This window comes from Dromaius novaehollandiae, chromosome 15 (genome assembly GCF_036370855.1).
Source record: "Dromaius novaehollandiae isolate bDroNov1 chromosome 15, bDroNov1.hap1, whole genome shotgun sequence".
NCBI classification, from domain to species: Eukaryota; Metazoa; Chordata; class Aves; order Casuariiformes; family Dromaiidae; genus Dromaius; species Dromaius novaehollandiae.
Window position 1 is genome coordinate 18,711,150 of NC_088112.1, and position 23,229 is coordinate 18,734,378.

A 23,229-nucleotide genomic window follows, 5' to 3' on the forward strand; every position below is an offset into this window, starting at 1 on the left:
AAGCATGCTTGTGAATATCTCAGCCTTTAATTTTTAGGAATTTTCTTTTAAAATATCTTATTGCACCAATATGCTGGACAAACACATGGAAGGAGAGACCAAAACAAAATCTAATATACACATGCCAAAAGCCCATCAGAAAGTTCTCAGAAGAAAAACCTTCCCTCCAGAGACATCTTTCCTTCTTGGCCTTTCCACCCAACACAAAGCAATGTCTCCATCAGGTACCGCCTTGCTCCAACAGCCTACGGAAGCCCCATACTTCTTTCACTGAATGATAACTACAAGTGAGCTAAAAACTTTACATCTTGAGGTCTGGACAGCTGGGATTCAGCATTTTAATCCAAAACAATAATTTTTTAACTTAAAAGCTGCATAGAAATCCTGTTTTTTTTCCCCTCTCTCTCAGAAAAATAAGCAAAAAGTAAGCAAAAGACTCTTTCCTCCCTGCTAGAATGACAAAACAGACAGCATAAAAACAGACAAGGAAAAATCAGCTATGCCAGAGGATTGTCACACAGAAAATCAATTACCTTCTCTGACTCTCTCCCAAAGTGTCCTTTTAGTTAAACATCATCTATTGAATACTTCATTTTCATGTCTCTCTGCTCCCTCTTCCCCATCTCTCCCCAGCTCAAAGGAAAGCAGGAAAAGTGATACTACCCTAAATTTCCTGCTCCTGCAGCCTTCCCCCCCAACACACGTATAAACACTTTTTTTTCACTGAATATCTGATGCCTTGCTAGGTTTTTAGCTAGGAAACCTTTAAATACTCCAGTGTCCGCTAAGATGATACAAATGCTTATAGGGGTAAACATGTTCAGGGAGACTCTTGCTTGTAAGCAACACCCGACATGGTTACTTAGTGACACACATTTCCCGTGAGCTATTTGGAATGAACCTTGAATAGTTTTCACATGATCAGGGAAACTGATAGCCAAACTATGCAAACAATCCGTTGATCATCAAGAAGCGTCCTGAAGAAGCAGACTGTGGGCACCGACAACAGCGACAGAAAACAACAACGCAATCTGAACGGAGCAGTCACCAAGGAGGTAATCTCTACCCAATCCTATAACTAAGGAAATGAAAGGATTTTTGGGAAATGCTAGGGGAAGAGACTCTGGAGAGAACCCCAAAAAAGGGAAGCCCAGGGAACCAGAAAGCCATCAGACCCCATGACCCTGCACCAGGACTACACATGGCACAGCTGGAACTGCTCCACCAACCTGGCCAGCTTCTCTCCTGGACTGCGCTACCTCTCCCACAGAACAGGGAAGCCATATAATCCATAAAATTGCATATAACTGTGATTAAAGGGTTTTGGCATGCATATTCATTTAGTCTCCACACTACCTTTTGGTCTTAAACTGCAACAGTGAGCAACACTATTAATAATACATTGCTCCGGACAGGCTCTCTTTATCCTTTTCCCTCTCTGAAAGCAGAACATGTACAATTTCTGGACAGTGTTTACCTCAAACTTCTCAGTGTCTGCCCTCAGCCTTCTCCTTTGACATCTACCCATGCCTAGAAACTGCAGTGACAGCAAATCATGCTCAGGAGGAGGACTGGGATGGAGGTACAGCTGTTATCTTTCATTTTCAAAGCATCTGTTGCTGAATTGGCTAGAATATTTCTGCTCTTACAGACACCAGAATCCCTCACAATCATCCAGATGACATTAACAGGACTTCAGCTCAGCAAAGTAAGACCTCTCCTCATGAAGGTGACTTTATGGGGAAGCAAGCATAGAGCCAGGCTGCATTACTTCTCCTGTGAGAGTTCTGCAGGACCAAACAGAGACAACGTGTTCCTTTTTTTTCCCATCCATTCTAATTCAGGCCCACTGAGTTTCAGCTTCAAAAACCCATAGGGGATCCTCACCAGTTTAAAGACATTGTGCTTTGGGTCTCGTCTTCTTCTGTGGCAAAGAGGAGATCACAGTATGCGGAAGAGCTCCCCACATGTTTCTTGATTTCCTGGGCAGGATCTATACAACGACTGATTCCATCTAACTTTAGCCTTATAAAAGTTAGTTAGTCTTAGCTAGTCCTCAAAAAAGTTCCCAGTATATTACCCAATCTGAGGCACTTAAATCAGTGTCTACTATAAAGAATAACTGGACATCTACTTCAGACTACTCAACTGGCTTTCAGATAGCTAGGTAGATTAGATGAAGTCCAGCAACCATGTTCTGTTTAAAAGAGTGGCCTGTTAAAATGAATATATTTGTTGTACCATAATAAAAGCAACGGATATAGCTCGCTAGTGCATTCCTCCTTTTGGCCTCTGGCTCTCTACTTCCACTAGATACACGGCCTCTCTTTCCTCTTTCATGTCAAACATTTATTTTTTTCTGTTTTGAAAGCTGGAGTTACCGCCTGACTGATACAAACAGGCCTATTTCCAAATCATGTCAACAGCTGCATCTGTCAAAACGTCCATCTTCAGTGCAATTTCGAAAGCTAAGCTATGCGCACTAGGTGTTTGCAACAGCTCCATACATCAAGCACGCGGCACACAAACGCACCACATGGTACTAACAGGGAATGCAGCTTCCTATACAAATTCAAGGGAGAGCACAGTAACAGAAACTGAAAGAAGTTGAAGTATTTTGCAGGTAGTGGGAACACCAACTGATAGCAATTTCTCTTTCAAGCAACAGTATACTTAATTTATTTATAGGCATTGGAAAAAATGTTATTGGCACAGTCCTGCGCATGAAAATACACGAAAAGTGCCACTTAAGGAAAAAGCAGCTGAGAAGGAGAAACAAAGAAAATGAGCAATGTTTGCCCAAACAACAGGCTGCTTTTCTTGCAATAAAATAATGATGAAGGCAGAAGAAAAGTTAGGTAATTAAGAGCTAGAACAACTAGGTGCAGCCCATACTCAGTACATCAGTAAGGGCATATTTAGGATTTATATCAAGGCAGGGTCTAAAAATGCAAGGGAATAACTCCTGATCAAAATGATCTAAACAATCATGACCATGATCTTTATGTTTCTGATTCCTGGAGGTATTGTTGTCCTTAATGGATGCTGGTGTTTTCCAGATAAACTGCTTTTCATGGCTTTACTTGAAACATGGCTTTTCATGGTTTTACTTAGTTCAAATTACTTCAGTGTGACCTGTGTAAAAGCTGTCAGCCCAAGCAGACATTCAGATAGGTAGGATGTTTTCTTACCAAGCTAGTAAGAAAACAGAAAAAAAGAGATGTGATTGCTGAAAAGTTTTCAGGTTCTATCATGAAAAAAAGATTTTAGCCAGCTCTCATGCAGATGTGCAATCAAATGGGTTAGAACAAGCAGTCTCCCCTTTGCTGCATAACGTATGCAGAGAGACAGAGAGTCTCCGTATCACTACTGATGTGCACCTTCTTTTAACTTTGCATTTTTTCTGTTAGCAACCTAAGAATTTCCAATGATTAAAAAAAAACCCCTTACATAATCAGGCACAGTGTTACACTTGAAACCATTGAAGTAACTTATTGAAGTAAGCATTTGTGGAAGATGGACACTTAACAAAGACTACCTGGAGGATGAATAAAAGCATTCAGCTTGTGCTTGTATGAATGGCTGTCAGCTGGATATTCAAACCAGAGAGCAGGCGCTGAGAAGGTTGAATTTAGAGAGAGCACTGTTACTTGGAATAGTAGGTAAAAAAAAGAATATCCTTCTATAGGCATACTGCAGACAGTCATCATGTGCTCTCTCCTACTACTTGTACTACCAGGCAAATTGGAGAAAAAACAGCAGAGAGAGGGAGAGACACATGCATTGGCACCCACAGGAGAATGGACACCTTACAGTGCTGCCATTAACATAACAGATGCAAAGTGGTGATGACTGATAACACCTAAGTTGGAAATGCTGCTTACAGAAGGCGTACACAATTATTGCACCATGAACTCCTATGAGATAGGTAACTATGATCCAGACTTTGAGGATAAATAGGTCCAGTGTGAATCTACCATAACTGTAAAAGCAATTAGTACTAATGTTCAGAATAGAACAAACAAATCATGGCAAGACTTTTTTTTTTTTTTTTTTTTTTTTTTTTTTTTAAAAAAAAAAGCTAACACTGCTTCCCTAGGTAGTTTTGTGGTCTACTGAAAGAGGAGCATATACATTTTTTCTGTGATCACTGTGGAAATCGGAGGTTTTCCCCTTTCTCATTTTTTAATATTTCTACAGCCCATCTCAACAACTCCCTACTGCTTGGTTTTAAATATCTACAGTCATTCCAAAGGCCTCCAATGAACAGAGAAACAGGCTTAGGGGCCAGAGTGCTCACCGCAAAGATACATTTGCTCGTATCAACTACTACAGACATTTACTGATTATCTTAACAAGCAGTTAAAGGGAAGGAGAAACTCCATGACACACTGCACTATCACATTAGAATAATTGCAATAGTGCTTACTTACATGCATTAAAGATTGTTCTAATACACAACGATCCCTAGGATTGCTTATTTAAACATCCATTTATCATGGAGTTCTGATTATCTGACATTAAGGATAAGATGGGAGGTGAGGGACTAAGTGAATTAACTCTTCAGCTCATAAACTAAAGCTGTCCCAGGAACATATTACAGATCTGATTCTACTGCCTCGCCTTGTGCTGAAAGTGGACATGAGAGTTCCTCATCTGGAGGCACCACTTCATGAAGTACTCATACAGCTACAGAGGCACTGCAAGAATGCACGGCCATGCTATGTAAGATAATAGCGCTATTTATTCATCTCCCTTAGATAAAATAGATTAAAACCTTGAACAGAGGACAGCTGAAGAGGAACCATCATCTTCATATGCAGTTTTCCAGCACCTACACTTTAAAGGCAATGTATGAAAAATGAAGACACTGAATGGAACGAGAGCTTTAAAGAAAGCTGTTAGACAATAACCGACAACATGAAGAGACGTATTAATGTCAAGATCCACAGATATATTACAACCAGAGGACACAAAAAGAAGAATCATGATTAAGCAACTGAAAATTGCCTACCAAACTGATATTTATTTTCGATGCACTGTATTTGGGAAGCTTTTGTGGAGAACAGCAGCAGAATGTATATGAAAACACTTTTTTTTTTTTTTTTTTAATCTTGCTGTGTACAATTGAGGCAACACTTTGTAGGTTAAAGTAACTTCTCAAATGACCAAAGACTGCAAAGCTGGTATGAAAGTATTCAGATTAGATGAGACAATGTATTTTATGCAAATATGTTTAATCTGAAGCAGGAATAACAGGAAGAAAAATAGCTGCGACTCAGTCGGTGTTTTGGTAACCTGGGCACTTAGGTTTACAGAAGGAGATATAATTGCTAAATACATGTGCATTGTCATATTTTATGTACTGAATTGAAAGGGAATAGGCAACTGATTTTCACCCAAATCTTTAATGTTAGGATAGAATAATACCTTTAATCCCACATGGCCAGACAAATAAAACATTCAAGTACAGAACCATCTACAGGATGTCCTACTGACACTAGATTACAAAGCAAGTGAGATAGGGAGAGGCAGTCAGAGAAAACAGGCTGCATTTTGCCAGTCCCTATTCACATTGATGAAGGTTTGCAAGCCCATGACAACCCTGGTTAGTAACAATCCCGAAGCTTATGCTCATTACTCCCATCAGATGAGAACCTGTATTTTTTCAGGCTGTGCCAAAATGTTTGTAAGGGACACTGATTCATCTTTTCTCCCTTCTGTGCTTTGACTGCAAATCTATTTGTACAAACTACCTCCTTCAGCATTTCTTCTGGGCTCTTTCAGTGGAATTAACTGGTTTCCATTAAGCAGAATACAATCCCAGTATAACAGTTCTGGAAGGGCTCTGGAAAGGTTGCTGGTTCCACTCCCCTGTGGCCAAGTTAGATCACTAGGTATAAGACATCTCTCTAAGATGTTTCTAAACACCTCCAAAGACTTAGCTTCCACAGCCTCTTTAAAATAGCTGTCCCAACACGTAACTAACCTTATCATTATGAAGGCTAAAATCAATCATCTTTGATCATCATATTGCTCCTTTTTTAGCCACAATAGACAAAGAACAATTCCTTTTTGCAGTTTATTTTATGCATTTGTAAATAAGGTTTGTTTGTTTTTTTCCACAGAAGCGCTTCCTTTCCTTCAATCTTTCTTTCCAGGACGTATTTTCTGAAACTCTGATCGTATCTGTTACTTTTGTCTGGGTTCTTTCCAATTGGCTCATACCCTCCTGGAAGCATGCTACTCAAATCTGGACAGTGTACGCCAGCCAAGGTCTTACTGGCACTGAGCAGAGCCAAAGGATTACTCATAGTTACATGTGCCAGTGCAACATTTGCCTTTTTTGCAGCAGAATGACATTGTTGACTCATGTTCAGTTTGTAATCCACTGTAATCCTCAACCATTTTTTCCTCAGAATTTATGACTCCCCAACTGTCCTTCATCCTGTTTTGTGCAGATGACCACTCTTACCTAAGTATACAACTTCGCGTTTGTCCTGACTGAAATTTATCCTACATTTTCAGACTGATTTTTAATTTCTTAAGGCTATTCTGAATTTTATTTCCATTCTTCTAACATGTGTACAGCTCCTTCCAGCTTGGCAACATCTCTGAATTTAATAAGCATACTAACTCCAACATCTACTCTGTAATGAAAATAGGGAATAATACTGGACCCAAAATAGATCACAGAGGAACCCTACTCAATTTATCCTTCCAGCCTGACATTGAAAGACTGACAGCTACTACCTGAATGTATTCTTCCAACTGATTGTGTATCCACCTCACAGTAGTTTCCTTTGGACAATATTTCTCTAACTTGCTTATAAGAAAGTAATGTGAGCCAATGTCAAAAGCCTTATTAAAGTCAAGATACGTGAGACTGCAAGCTCATCCCTGAGTCTCAAGGCCTGTAAATGTCACAGAAGAAAATTAGTTTAGTCTGGCATCCATACTGGCTTTTTTCCATCTCACCCATACTGGCTTTTTTTTCATCTCCTTATCTACTTGCTGTTAACAAATATTTGCTTCAATATTTATTCCGGTATATTTTTTTCAGGATTTCAGGTTCAATTCACTAGATACAATTTCCTTCCTCTCTTCCATTTTAAAAAGTAAGCACTATGCTTGCCCTTTTCCAGCCTTCTGCAATTCCATGACTTTTCAAAGATAACTTTTATTCATTCTGAAATGATTTCAGACAATCCACTTAACCCTTGGATCAATTCCACTGGGCCCAGCTGACTTGCAAACATCTAATTTACTCCAGCCTGTTCTTCCCCCAATCCAGAATCTCACACTTTAGCTGAGGACATTAATTGTGATAACTACCTGATCATAGCTGACCCTTCAAGTGAAAAGCAAAGCAAAGAGAGGTAATGCTGCTTTGGCCTTCTCAGCATTGCCTTTATATAAGCTTCTCTCTCCACCAAGCAGTAAGCCATCATTTATTTTGTTTTTTTTCCTCTTCCTTCTAATACACTTGTAGGAAACGGTTATTCTTAAATCTGTTGCCAGACATCCCATTTTGCACCTCACTGAGTCTGGTGCTACAGTTTGTGCTCCCTTAGTAGTTCAACCTAGTTTTCACTTTCTCTATGCAATTTTTTGCAACTGAGGTCACTTAGAACCTTGTGGATAACCAAGCTGGTCGCTTTTCAGCGGTTCTTGGCTATTGCATAAATTGTGTTTGCGCCCACTACATTATTTCACTAAGGAAATGCCAGTTGTCTTAATTTTTTTCCCTTGTATTTTTTTTGCCCCTACCAATACTCACTTTACTGAAATCTGATTTTGAAGTCATCTGTCTTCATTTTGAGATTCTTCTCTTCCTCAAAATTCAGAGCAGTACCTTTCCATGGCCACTGTCACTCTGCCTTCTATCCCACAGGAGCTCCTCTTTTCTAGTTAGAATCCAATGAAGCTACTAATCAGCTGCTAACTCACAGCTCTATAAACATGTTTAAATACTGTGCAAATTACTCTTCTGATTGGTAATGATTTAAAACTCATTCTGACTTGCAGTTTAAATCTCCTGCTCTGCCATCCAATATTTAAGCCAAATCATATTTTAAAGCCTGAGACTTTGCCTTTGTTTGGTTTGGCCTTGTTAAATCAGAATATAAACGGAAGCAGCTGGTTTAAATAACACATTGATGTTTCTCTTAGAGCTTAGGGAAGGAAGCTTTGCAGGTATGTATTTGCCAAATGCAGTTCATTTTTAAAGGTTTAAGTGTGTTTCAAAAAACAAGCTCCTGTACACCAAACTGAAGCAGAGGGAGGAGAGTCCCTTGCTCACTAAACGATGCCAACGAGAGCAGGGCTGGATCCTGTGGCATTCCCAAAGTTGTGTTCACTCCAATGGGAGCCAGCTGAGCTCTACAAGGGGAGCATGAATTTTCCATTAAAAATTCTTGAGTGTCTGCTTTGCAGTCAAAGAAGTAAGAGATACTAACAGAAAGGCAGTACCATTATTGACAAAACTAACAAGAGCTCCCTGAGTGCTAATAAAATCCCAGGCAAACAGCCTATCGATCACTGTCTCACTTCAAAGCACGTTAGCCGTAATATCATCACAGATAGTCAACCCATCTCCGTCACTTCTGATGCCATATTTAATGACAAAAATGGTTGCTCACAAACTTATAAGGAACGCAATGTTTTGTTTTTAAGATGTGAAGATGACTACACGCATCTGCCTGGAGGATACAAGCAGCCAAACATGCTCAAAAGGCATTTGATGGTGGATAGTTTCTTTTAGGTGCAGCATCTTGGCTATTGTTTTCTGTTGATTCAGTTAGCGTGTTTTAAAATTGCACTGATTTACTGAAGATTTCCAAACACAATTCATGTGCGGTTGTCCTATGAATAAGCCTCTAAAACTGATTCAACTACAGTCAAAAAATAAATTGCAAAATAAGTTATTCAATTGAAATCTGCCATCTGAGGCACAGTAATAGAAAATATTTATTATAAAACTAACATATATATGTGGCTAGAAATGTGTAAAGTACAAAACAATTTTCTGAAAGAAATTTATTCAGGCTTTTCTGAAAGAACGTCTTAACTTGGCTAACAGAAAATTACATGTTCAAAAATAATTGTAGGTTCCATGATTTTCCTCCTGCAGCACAGGCTTCCCATTATCGTCTTTTTGGTTTTGGAACAATTATAAATTTTAGGCTAACTTTATTCTGCACAGCTGCACGATGCCATTTCTGGAGCCTATATTTGCCAGTTAGACACTGGAAAGACTGAGATACAACTCTGTGCAGAAGGAAAGGAAGCATGAATACCAATACATCCATCTCTTTATGCAAAAAGCCCTAAATTTGCACAAATTCACTTCCCTGGGGCTGCCGAACTGCAAAACTCGGGTTATGCCACACTGGAGGCTGCAATCCACTCAAAAGCAGAGTTTCCTCCTCAAACGTGAGGGTGTTTTGCCAGTGCAGACTTAGTGCTCAAGGGGAACTCTTTGAAATGATAGCGTGCGTGTCTGAAATTAATAATTATAGTCAAGTCCACACTAGCTTGTCTGACATTAGTGTCAGCCACAGCCAGGTCCTGTTCAGGCAGATGAGGATTTCTGTACAGTTCAATGGAAGAGGCATTTGGGGCTGGAGGAGGTTTTGTCTAAAATAGGACACAGCTCAGAGACAGAGGCAATATCCCTGTCTAGGTTTCTCAGTTACTGGGGAAAAGCACTAGTGACAAAGACAAAATAAAGAGAAAGGATGGGAGACAGGGGAAAAAGTCCAGGCTATTTCGGAGTAGGTGCTTCTAAGCAGACCGGCAGCATGGGCTGCTTTCTGTCACCAGTGATGGGTAAAACTGTGTCCTCAGGTTTCCAGACAGTCCCCTTGCCTCCGAGCAGGTGGCAGGGTAGGAAGCTGAGGCCAGCTCAGCCCAATAAAATCATCTGCCAGCGGCGCAGTGACCCCGGACAGGGTGAGCCTTGCCTCTAATCGATCTGACATATTTGACAATTCTGGTGGATGGGTTTAGAGGCAGATTCAAGAAAAAGTTCAGCAGTTCAACAGAATCAAGCTTTTCTCCCTTGTACTGTGTCCTTGTATAGCCTTGTTATTAATAACAGTAATGGCAACTCAATGGTCTAAACATTTTGGATTAAGAGCGTATGTATCGGCAGCACAAAGTGCATCCCATTACTTCCACAGTTTCTATCTTCTGGGTAATGATGCTCTAAAAAAGCCATATGACGAGCAAATTGGACGCCATTCCAAATTGTTTTCAGCAACCTTAAACTTAACAAAATGCACTCTTCATTTGTGCATCTACCAAGAAAAATTAACAACATCTATTTATCCATAAAAGAATTTACAACAGCTATTGAGGAGTGGCTCTTAGCCGAAAGTATCAATAACTCAAGTTTATTTTCTTATTTAACAGCTTTCACTCATAATAATACATAAAGCCTTAACAGGCGAATTTTCTGGCAAGTCTGAATAGGTGAAGAATATTAGACATTTAATGACTATATCAAAAACTGACTTGAGAGCGTTATGCTAAATTTTTTCCCAATTCCCTCTTTTCTTTCGCCAGTGTAGATGGGGAAGACTAGAAAGTATGTCAAGTCAGCTGTCAAGCTGCTTAAAAACTCTCAAATGACCTTGTCAAAAAAAAAACTATACACACACACAAAACCCTTTGATTTATATTTTAAAAATCCTGACTACTCTGCCCCTTTCACTCTTTTGCGTTCAGACTTCTGTCTCTGACAGGATTGGGTTCAATATTAATGACTAGCAATCACTGTCAGGCTCTCCGCTCTCCTGCCTTCTGCTCTTCGAATGCCTCGTTAGGTTGGCCCTGTTGGTGGGATGCTCACCTTCGTAGTGGTTTCGCCTGGATTCAAGATGAATAAAAAGCTGGGCTAGCAGCAAGGCTAAAAATAAATTCTGATTACTCAAGGACCCCCTTAGATGCAGCTAAGTCCTTCAGAATGACTTTCCTTGAAAAGGCAGGTTATGCAAAGATACCTTGTGCCAGACTCTAGGGGCTGTTTCAGTGAAAGTCTTACACGCTGGGTCACTATCCTACAAAACATGGTATGTTTTTTCTTGAGAAATACATGCAGTTATTTTTCTGTGCATTACAGGCAGAAAGCAGACACCTAGTTTACACTGCTATATATATTTTTTAATGCTTAATTAAATAATTCAATCTGCTGAATAAAGCTACTCTTTTAGGAAAAAATATAGGGCTGGGCCCAGCAGAGCCTTCTTTAAAAAATGCAAACCAACTATGAGCCTAGAAGCTGAACTCTGCCGATTTTCAAAGCCTCTGATTCCCCTCAGTTTGCACAGCTGTGAAGCGCAGACGGATGCCGGCACGTGCCTTTGCTTCGTGGGATCCCTGCTGACCAGCACTACCCTCCGACCACTACTCCTGCCCTGCCTGCTCATCCACACCCACTCCATGGGCTCGCTTGTGCTGGCTTCGCAATTAGAATATTTAGCTAATGATTTTAAACATGAGAAAACTGTAGAGCTGTCCCGAAGAGAGGGTATTGCCACTGCCCAGATTTGGCCTAGTGAGGCTCGCAGATCTCCAGTGCAGCCTACAGAGAGAGGCAAGCGTCTGCTTGCATTCACCTGCTGGAGAAGTTTTTCTCTCCAACGACTGCAGGAAAAACCTGGAGAGACTGCTGTTGCGAGGCTGAAATTTGCCTTTGCCAGCACCTCCCAAAGCAGCAAGTGTCCAGCGAGAAGGTGCAGCTGTGCCGAGCTCCCGGGAGCAGCCTCGGGCTCCTCCCGCGGGACCCGCGCTGGCCCTCCGACGCAAGAGCCCCTAAGGATGCACAGTAAAAGCTTCTCTACCTCCAAAATTGCACAAGAGCATAGGGGGCATTTAAACAGTCAAGTGCCAAAATGAACTACTTGACATTTTATACATATGTACATACATATATATACACACACAGAGCCAATGTCTTAGAGCTTAGTCTTGTCAGCATGTGATTTGTATGTCCCAAAGCAACAGCCTAAGGTTATCTCCCCTTTTCTTTTTGTTTTCAGGTGACAACTACACATGGAAAGCCCTCCATGAATTTAGGGGTCAGTGGCTATAGACTCCCATACTACATGGAGTAGCACCATATATACGTAATGGAACTAACCACCGCTTTTCTAAGGTAACTTTGTTGTGCGAGAGATCTCCGTAGAAAGGTTTGAATGCTTATTTTCACATCTATGCCAGGGTGAGTTTTACTAGGACCAAGAGGAGTTGTGGCCTGTTGGTCAACGAGAAAGATCCGTTGGCCAAATAAAGTCCATTCACAAGAGTTAAATGAGATGAAAGCAGTGCAGGGATCCCTAGGGGCGCAGGGCAGAGCTCTGCACCCGCACTGTGTTTCCCAGCCTGCATTCCACCCTTCAAAGACAGACTATCCGCATGCTAGCAGAGATTTTATGCTGGAAGAGAAATGATCCCTTTCTTTCTAAAGAGACAAGAATCTGTAACAGATGTACAATTGTCTGTATCGCTTCAAGGTATCAACGTGTAATTTTAGATTTTCTAAAATGATTTGTATTTTTGCCCCGAGTCAGAAATCTCGGTAACACAATGAACAAGACAGTTTTAGAGCCTGTCAGTTCAAAATCTTTTTGCGATATTTTGCCAGGATTTACCTTTTTTTTCCCCCCCTCTTGGGAAGACGGAGGGTTACAAGGTGGCAGAAAGAGTTAGGAGCACAAGTTCCATTTGAAGTCAATGGGATTTGTAACCCTAAATCCCTCAAATGCTTTTGAAAATCTCTCCCAGAGACTCTGAAAGGCTTTTGCTGCAGATACATTGCTTGACTAGAGTATCCTCTTCCCTTTTCCTTTCACACTGAAGTTTCATCTCCAGAAAGACAGAGAATCTACTCTTTTCTGCTCTAATATGCATAAGCCACCAATAATATTCCTGGGAGCTACACACACAATTCAAGAGCAATGAAATATAGAAATAGATGTAAAGTGAAATTTTAAAAGCACATATGTGTCTTCTGAGATTTCTAATGGGTCCTTCCTTAAGTCACTTCAGCAATTCTAAGATTCAAATCACAGACTGGCAAAACTACTCCCTTTTATGCCTCCCTTCTGTGAAACAAATGACAAAGCGAATAAGCAAAGCTTTGGGGCTTTCAGCTCCTGGTCTGGCCCTGACCCCTCCTTCACGGCCTTACCCCTTCATTCATTTATCCATGCCTTGCCTTCTTCTTAACTGATTCACTCCTTCTCATTTGTGCTATGATTCACATATATAACTTCATACTTCTTAATTTCCAAAGGTGCCAAAGTGCTTTTCTGTAACATGACTTGTTGGCTCTGTTTTGCCATCTTATTTGCAACTTCTCCCCTTTCCAGGTGTGACTTAAGGTGCTGGTTTTAGCAGTTACTAAGAAAACCTAAAGTGAGATTGGGCACTTTTTTTAACCCAATGCTTCTCTCTCACCTCCTGCAATTAGGCAGCACTGATGCCGTCTGCTGTTCTTTAACCATTATCCAGTGGTTAAACCACAGTGACACTGGAGATAAGTCATTATTGGAGAAGGCCATGTAATTCTCAACTTCTTGTTTCCCACAATTTATCAGACTCCTAACTGTTTGAATGAGACTTCCCTCTTTTTTTTTCTTCTTTTTTTAAGCCATGAAGTAGCTATTGAGGGTAAAGGGAGAAGCGTATGACAGAGGCACTGCAGAGTTAGAGGTTTTTATGTATTCATCAATGGAAAGGACGGATTTTAATCTTAGAGCATTTTAGCCTAAGAATTCAGAGCGCCAGATGGAAACTTTTTTAGAAGTATGTGAAACGTGAAAGAGCTGCAACACTTCATCCGTGTCTCCCTGCAGAATGCCAATTGTAAAAACACTCATAATACGGAGCTGACACTCGTATCGGGTCTGGCCTTGGCCACGCTTACTCTCAAAGATAACAACTTACAACCACCACGCCAGGCGTTCTCACATTAATAAGGCTCATCCTTGCTCAGTCCATGGAAAAACAGATTACTTCTCTTAGCTGTCTGGCAGCTCCTTCCTTTCCTATAACTGTCCAATTTATGAGGTACTCTCACTGACGTGCTCAATCAATAATTTTAAATATGTATGCTTATGGTACTGCCAAACACAGTTCTTTCGCTTTGGAAAAGTGAAAGAGAAATGAAGAGAAACTTGAGAAATCCTGCAAATGCAACACGGCCATCAAAGAAGCAGGAGGATGAGCAGTTTTAAAGTGAAGCAATTGCAAACATGAAGCAGTAAAATGGACATAACTCAAGTTCTAAAAACACGAAGGTGCTCGCACCTCAGGAGATACAAGATGCTGAAAAGCCACATGCAAAACACTAATGCTAAATAGGAAAAGAAGGATGTGCAATATTTATATAAAACCAAGTTAGATGCAAGTTCAGACTTTCGAAAGCAAAAAGCTACCTGCCTGCTCAATAATGTGCCTGAGTAATTTGCTTCCATGAATACCTTTTCTGAACATAAAATCACGATTGCATATCCAAATGGCTGCTTCACCACACCTAGCTTGTTATCTATACTCATTAAGGATAAAATTCATCCCTGTTCTGAAGGGTAGTGGAAGTCTTACGCTCCACTTAATGCTGCTTTGAGCACAAGGTTTAAGAGAGACTAATATTGTGCAGTGAATTCATACAATTGGACTTCATCTATCTTGTAGTTACTGCGTATAAAATCCTTCCTTTCAAAATGACTCCTGTCATAGGGTAACTGCTGCTGAAAAAACACACAATAGACAAACTAAAAGAATACCATTTTGAAGAAAATTCTATGACTGGAGTTCTATAATTTAACAGATATAATGTTCAATAATGAACCAAAACTAGTCAAAAAAAAATACAGGATTTCTAAAAAAAAATGCCTGAGGCGATGGAAAAATTCTACCGTGTACCTGAGCTCTTACAGCTGCAATTCCCTGGCCTCACCTGTGCTCCCAGTTACTCAGGCACAAAACCTATACGAAGTTCCCTGAACACCGCAAACAGGAAAAAAGAGCAACTGCTGAACAGCAGCCAGAGAAGCCAACTGATCTGCACTGCATATTGTGTGTTGTTACCCTCCACAAATCCAACAGCTCATAACTGGTTCTACCAAATCAAAAGAGGCTGTGTAAGATGTAATTGGTAACATTTTTCCTGAAAAAAATACATTTGAGAAAGCTTTAAGAAGAGTGTAACGAAACTTGAGACCCAGGTGGTTTCATGCTACACTTTTTTGAGGGTGCTCTAGTACGCAGCTGTAAATAGTTTTACAAGATATTGGCACCAGAGTAGCATATATAAGAAATAGTGACATTAAAATACAATATTCTGATTTTAAGGACAAACTTGTGGCATGTTAATCAGAATACACGGCTTTTGTACCTGGCTTTCAGAGGACAGACTGCTGAGATTTCTTTGTTTCCAGTGTTTTTTTCCTGACCTGACATCAACTGTCAAACACAATCCACCGTGCCTAGCTACATCAGGGCTCCTCGTGTTTCCAATGATGTCTGGCTACGATCTTTAGAGGCAACGTCTCTTACGACCCCAGCTGAAAAGCCTGTTGCTACCTCTGAACACCAAGCAGAGCAGGCTTGATGTGGAGTTGCTATCTGACATATCTTTTAAACTATACATTTAAGATTCTTTTTTTCCTGACATGCCCGTCGTTCCCAGTGCTGTTCTGGACACGGCAACTGGAACAGCCTTTGTTTCCTTTCTCCTATCCTGTGTTGGCTGGCCTGGAAATTGGTGGAAGAAGCACTGCCATCACTTCACAACTCACTAAGAGAAAGAAAGTGCAAAGCATTCATCGACAGAAGCAGTATGTGAATTAGCAGCACATATACAAGATCGTTCTGTTTTGAAAACCAGCCCTGAAATTCATACATCACAACCAGTTTCAAAGAATTGTCCTCTTGACTGTTGGGTAGTAAAACTAATTACATTTATGACATTCATTTAACAAAGTTTTTAGAATGACGGTAAATGTATGTGAAGATACCCATTTTAAACTGCACATTAGACTGGGATTCATAGATACAGAGCACCCTTGCTAAGCACATATATCATCATGGAAAATAAACTGGAATGGACGGGCATGGAAAAACAGCTGAAAAATACAAAGATGAGTCAAACCTTTAGCTATAAACCACCTCAAGCTGTGACTAAATTGGGAATGAGATCTAAATAAGAATATAGGCCTTCCCTAATGCGTGGGAAAAAGGGATGAAGTATGTGTGTGCAGCACAAAACAACACAAGACAACCACAAAATATGTACTAAATTTACCTTGATCAAAAGGCTTGTTTGGATTCCAGTTTCTGAAATAATCATCCTAAATGGGAAGAAAAGAAAAAGGAAGCTCAGGCAGAACATAAGCAATCTTTTCAGTACAGTTTCATATAAATAAACTGCAAATGAATCAACCCCTCTCTTCTTGCTAACATATTTTACCCAAATCAGACAAAACTATTAACAGGTTATGTCCTAAAGAGTAGGAAACACCGATTAGAAAATAAAGATTAAAAATTTCCTCAAATTCAACACCTCACATTTTCATTCCAAATTGTTTTTCCCAAGTATGTCCCCTATTAAATATTTTCTAACAACACTATATTATTTCATATCAGTTTACAACCTGTGATAATAAAGATAAGATTATATTGTTTAGATAACATGACATGACCCACACTGAGATCTCGCAGTAAAAGATCAGCAGAAGAAATCCAAAAATATATATATTCATTTGGACACGTATATCACACCATTGCAAATGTACAGAAATACAGCAATAATGTCATAAGCACTACATTTCAAGTACAGTAATATCCAGGAGCACTTGTAAGAAATAGTTAAGGAAGGAAGTGACAACAACAGAACAATGTATTTGAAGTGAGGAAGCATGGAGGATTTCTACATCACTGTAACAATTTTCTGCATATTCATCTTTAATTCTGTCTTAATACATCCAGCATTCTACATGTATGTCTTGACAAGGGCTGCCACTGAAAAGACATCCTTAGCAAGCTGTCCAGCGTGATGCCTAGACTTCTTTTCCTTGCCAACAGGGTGGCCGAAAACCCATCAGTGGAAATGAGACACCGTAAAGATGCTCTTGGCTGCCCACTCCAGGGCGTCCGGGCAAGGACGGCTAGCTGCTCCCGGGGACAAGGCGGGCTGGGTGCGATTCTGCGTGTGTCTACCAGGAGGAAAGGCCTTTTCCTTCTCCAAGCGTGTGCGTGCTCAACGCCTGCCCCAACTTCATGGCCAGGGATGACGTCCCGCAGTACCAACAAAGATGATTATTCATAATTTATTTCAGATACATCAAAAGTAGCCTACGCTTTCTCTTGAGGAGGACAGGATTTGGCACCAGAAGGAGCGTATTAGACTCGCTTTTGAATTCTCCAGCTTTGTTGGTACAAAAACCTCATTGTGATGCAACGCTTTGTAATCGATGGTGATGTGCTGCTCAACTCACCAAGCATTAATCACTTTTGAGAAATACAGGTTTGTTTTTTAGGCTTTTTGAGCAATTTTTTTTCTAGTAGGAGAATATTCTTTTTTCCCCGTACTTACATTTTTTCCCCTAGGTGTTGCTTTGCTGCTGTTTTTTCAGCATCAGAAACTGCTAAATAATTCAAATCCCAAGAAAGATTTCTTCTGCTATTGGCATATGGAACCAGTTTTGAAATAGGGATTGGAAAGCGGGTTTATCTCAATTTCAGTGTCAAAGGAATATTTTACAGCAAGCGCACCTTGCTCATACAAAAGCACAAAACACCCATCTGTTCTGTAGCCCTATTCCTTTTCCTTTATGCAAACCTGTTTAATCCTGCTTTTTAAAAATTGAAATTATATTTATTTTAGAATTTGCCTGCAAAGACAGTATAAAACAGAAAAATACACAAAGAAAAATATTTAAAAAATTTAAAAAGGAGAATACAGAAAATCTTTGAGGTTTTCCTACTGGGTTTTTAAATATATAAAACTCATTCTTATTTATAGATGTAAATAATGACAATACATACATTCCAGCAATCAGGTCAATAGCACTTCAAAATAACTCTGGCCAGTTGGATAAAAGAAAATGGAGCACTACAGTTTCACTGCAGCATTAAGAGTAGCAAGTGCTGTAGGCGAATGGTTGCGGTACCGTAAAGGTGAAATTCCCCCCGTAGCTAGGGCTGAGCAGAAAATCCATGCCTCACTGAGACCCACCTAAAGCTCTGATTTGAAAAATGAACTGCGCTTTGTGTTAGCACCCTGCAGCATGCTGAAACTTATGTATTAACCTGAAAAGACTTGTGTTTGAAGTAGGCACTCTTCACACCTCCAAACGTAAATGGATGCTACTGTTTCACCGTGACTCCCTCCAAGAGGAAGGCAGGATGCTGATGTAGCAATACACAGTGCCTAAACATGACAGCAACTTGCAGCTGTTTTCTAGCATTCAATATAAAAAAAACCAAAGGAAAAATAAGATAATAATATTAGTTTGATTCAAAAGGTTTAAAATTTGCATTCAATAAAATACTGTAATGACAAAAATGATTGCACAAAAATCTGGGTTGTTCTGAAACTTTCTACCAGGACAGGTACTAATGTGTGCAAAATACCTCATCCCTGGCATAATGTATAAATATGGCATTTTAATAGTAGCATGTCAATAGATCAACATTGCCATATGAATAACCAACGTGTATTAATGTCCCACCCATAACAATATTAATAACTGATAATAAGAATTTAAAATATAACATACATTATATTTCACACTTTTATTCACTCTATGGCTAGTTACAATTTAAAAGTAAAAAAACCTACCTCAACTTCCTGAATACGTAAGCATTACAAATGAGAAAAGAAAAAAAGAATGAAATCAAACAATATAAAGATATGTTAACATTCATCATTTTTTTCCTCAGCGGCTTTTGAAATGTGTAATCACTCATTTCAGAAGACCTTAACCTTTAAATTGTATCATTTTCTCTCCTCCTTTTCTGACTATGATCCTCTCCGCCTTGGCTGTCACGGCCCGATTTTCATCTGCTGCGCTGTTGGCCAAATGCCACGTTGCCAGCACGGTGGTTTCTCCTGGAGCACACCATAAAAGATGCTCTTTCATTTCCTTTTGGCTGACAAAAACACCACAAAGTTTTTCCCACACACCTCATCCGTAACATACCTGATATATAACAGAGAATTAAAAATAGTTTTTCCTTAACTGACTTGAAAGCCTGTTTATTTGCTGGGCTTGGAAGGGAAGGGAAGGCAAAACTGGGCACAGATCCATTTCAGTACAACCGGTGACCGAGCAATATTTCTGATTAACAAATATTTAAAACCATCTCTCTCCTTGCATAAAATTCACACTCCAAGGGTTTTGCTATGGTTCAGTGGCTGGAGGTGACTGAGTCAATCCTTTAATTAACTGAAGGGGCTCTGCATGCCTAAAATCATGTGTAGAAAGGGAAGAATTGGTACCATAGACCAAGTCCATATCTGACTCCTTTAGCTCAACCCAATATTATCAAAATGTGATGTGCTGGCTTGGCCTCTCTACACACCAGTGAATAAAAATGGCCCCAAAACCTTGGAGCTGGGTGTCCCTCGCAGAGGGCACAGCCGTGCCCATGGGAATGGATGGGGGTGATGCTGGTGGCTGCCAGACCCAGGGCCCCGTCTCGCATCATGACACCGATATTCAGCTTCCATGTAAAAGAGAAGAAATCTTTCACCCTTGCACAGGTGCAGTGTGGCCCTGGTAAATCTGAAAGCTTCGAAAACCAAAAGGCAGTGAAAAAGAAACCCTTCCAAAGTCTACTATCTGCCTACGGTAGCATCCACCTAGGGAGCAAGGTGGACCTCAAGACGGCCCCTCACACACCACCTTTTTGCTGCTATATCCATTCCTCACCAAGCATTATGGATTCCTGCTTCAGGATCTGACCCTCAGAAAGCATAACTCAGAACAGGTTATAATCATAACAAATGAAGACTGCATCTTCACAAAAACAAGAATACGCTGCTAGATCTGTGCCTCAGGTCTTCATTAGATTCTTACTGTTTTGATTTGAGTAATCAAGAGATGAGATGAAACATGTTTTGAAGTGATTTAAATCCCTTTCATTGTATTGTGCAAAATAAATTAAGTTTTCCTAACAAGAGCAAAATATTCTTTTATCATTCACTGCACAGGTGTCAAATCCAGGCAACTTAGATAGGCCATCAACAAAGTCGATCTAGGAAATAATCATATGATAAGCTAAGCATGCAAAGGGCATGTTAAAAAATAGTAGTTTAAAAAGCTCACAAAAACTTTCTTACTCACAGGGCCCATTGCTTCATGCACTTGTCCACAGATAATCTCAGAGGTTTCTACCCACTTTTACCAGGATTTAACCCAAGGACACAGAATATGGGGGCAAATTCAGCTTTAAGGTGCCAGTTACGTTTGTACACCGGCTGGATTTAAGACAGCTCCTTACATCTTTCTCCTTCACGTCCAGGGATTTATTTTCAGTCAGACAATACATAATGAAGTCACATCAAGAAAGACCAAATATATGTGGCAAAATCAATTTATTCTGCCTCCCAAAAAGGATGATATGGAAATCATCCGCTATTGATCCCATCATGTATCTAGACAAAATATTAAAATTGACAGAAAAATAGCCATGACACAGGCAGAACTATTAAGAAATCTCATATATTGGGTTCTGATTTGCAAAACCAAACCTTGAACTAGAGCTGGGTCCGATGCAATTTCCCATCAGTCACATCAGAAAGGTCTGCAAGAAGAAATTGGCTGCAAGATCACATTGCTGTGTGACTGCTCTTCTTTCCAATTCCCCTCCATTTCACTACAATAACAAGTTAAAAACCCTCTGAAGTTAACATTAAAAACACATAAAACAGGCTTAGTCCTCCCATTTCTCTCCCTCTCACTAACAGAGTAAACAAACAGCTTTTGGGTCTCCTGAAATTTATGTGTTTTCAGTGTTATTCCCCCCACCACCACCACCACACACTCCTCCATTTCTGCTCTTTGGTTTAGTTATTACCTAATACCTGATATTTCGGAAGAGTAAGTGAAGCACGGTTGATTTAACACAGACGCACTCTCTGTGCACGCTTTCCTCGTCAAAAAGCAGCTCTTGCAAGATGCTCTTTATTTATAAATAGAGGCAAACATTAGCTAAATGGGTGCATAAATATTTATGTTTTGTCACATTAATTGAGCTTATATGTTATTTGTATGAATCAAGCAGAAATGAGAGGCTGCCTGAAATAGCTCTGCAGAAAATCCTCCTTGTTTTGCATTTTTCTGAACAAGCTTGGTTGAGTTGCCTGCCCCAAGGCCAGGGGAGATCATCCCACGCTGAACACGCCAGCGGGCTGATCAGCCATCACGAAACCACCATCACAGATCTTTCCTCCGAAGCCTAACATACAGCAGGCTTAACCCACAGGGCTGCCAGATAACCTTTCGGAGGTAATCTCCACTCCCAGCTCTTCCCCACCAACAAGAGCTGAAGTTTCTAAGTATCTCCAGGAGGGACATTTATTAACACTGGTTTACAAGCTGTTTAGTATTTTCCTCTTCCATCCTCGATGTATGATTAAACCTTTTACCCTCGTAAAGACCAGCTGGGAAAAGTGGTAATTACCAGCTCATTGCTCTTTCGAAATTAGCTCCAGAAAGACGCAGCTGCATTTTCTGCCTCTCTCCACCTTGCAGTACAGAAGATCGTTCCAACCTCGAGCAGCGCGAAAGCACCAGCTGCTGCTTGCTAAAGTCAGTCTAGCCTGTATCATAAACATCTCCCCCAGGCCTATTGCCCGCTTTAAGCAAATAGTTTGTGTCAGCAAATTACGCATTATTTATTTATTTATTAAGGAGAAGAGAAAATATTTTGCCCGTCGAGTCCTTCTGTGAATAGAGATTTCCCAACAGTAGCTAGTGCCCAGAGTCTGCATTAGTGTCAAGAGCCGATTCCAAACTCCAAAGCACGTTAAAACATCTCTAACCACTGCTGAGCTCTTTCTTTCACTCTCTCCTGGGAAACAGCGAATATGCATCCAGCCTGGATGCTTTTGCTTAGTGAATTGGTAGCGGCTTGCGCGGTGGGTATTTCATTTCAACTTTGGCAGGAGAAACCTTTGAAAAGTTTAGCAATAAATTTCCCAGAAAGGCCAGGAGTACAGGGGTTTACTTACAGAGCCAGCAACATTAAGTGGTAAAATTGAGAGAAAGTGCTTCAGACTGAATTAGTACCCCCATGCAATGAAAGCTCTGAGGCTGTCAAGACCTGCCTAGAATATTGTAGCTAACTCATTAATAAAAATGTGAGGAAACAGTTTAGCCTAGAATGAAAACAGGGCCCATCTCAGGGGCTCACATTAGACTCATATACAATGTTAAAAACATTAATACTAATTTATTAATAATAATATAAAATACATAAAATACTTATCCAAATTATAGCACTGATACATATGGGATAGAAAAGCACCCTGACCATGTATTATAATCTCATATGCCCCATGAAAGACTCAAATTCTCAAGGCTCTGAAACTTTTGTAATCGAGTGTATTTTTTGTTCAGCTTTATAGTTAATAAGGCCCAGAATATTGCTTTTTTATGATTTTCGTAAACTAAAAGTTTTGAGTTTTTTTCAGCTAAATCAGGAACTGAGATTCGCCACTCCTGTTTTACTGAAGGACTTTTCCAGAAGTTCTTATAGGCAATACTAAGAAAGTGGTATGCAAAACTTTCAGCATAGTCTTTCTTTATCCACAATCACAATGATTCATTAGGATGGTAAAAATTCCAGAAATGAAATTAAAAAAAGTTGGAAAATCATAGAAAAATAAGTTACCACTGAGCCCACGTCAACCTGAATAAGAATTCTCATTCTTCAGAACTCAACCATGTGGCCTTTTATGCAGAAACCTTCCAGCTGCTCTGTTGGGACTTTGTTTTGTAAATGCCAAAATTTAGAAAGAATTAAAAATAGCTTTTTTAAGAAAATCACTCTTTGTTTATCCATGAGAATGGAGCCAAAGGGTATGTCTACATTGATGAGGGCAAACAGATGCTCATTTACCCTACTTGAGCTTCAAGCAGGATGAATGAAGGCCAGCTGTGAGCCAGAAGCTATATAGCTGCTTGCGTGCAGCACTGTGCCAACATACACAGC

The 23,229-nt window shown here is 40.0% G+C and overlaps 1 protein-coding gene across 1 annotated transcript in view; it reads right to left on the bottom strand.

Moving 5' to 3' along the window:
• The window catches only part of SPOCK1 (SPARC (osteonectin), cwcv and kazal like domains proteoglycan 1), a 324,732-nt gene that overhangs the window by 199,035 nt on the left and 102,468 nt on the right, over positions 1-23,229 (bottom strand). The window contains exon 3 of the mRNA XM_026101957.2: positions 16,313-16,358. Within this exon, the coding sequence (XP_025957742.1) occupies positions 16,313-16,358 (46 nt within the window). The remainder of the gene's footprint in view (positions 1-16,312; positions 16,359-23,229) is intronic.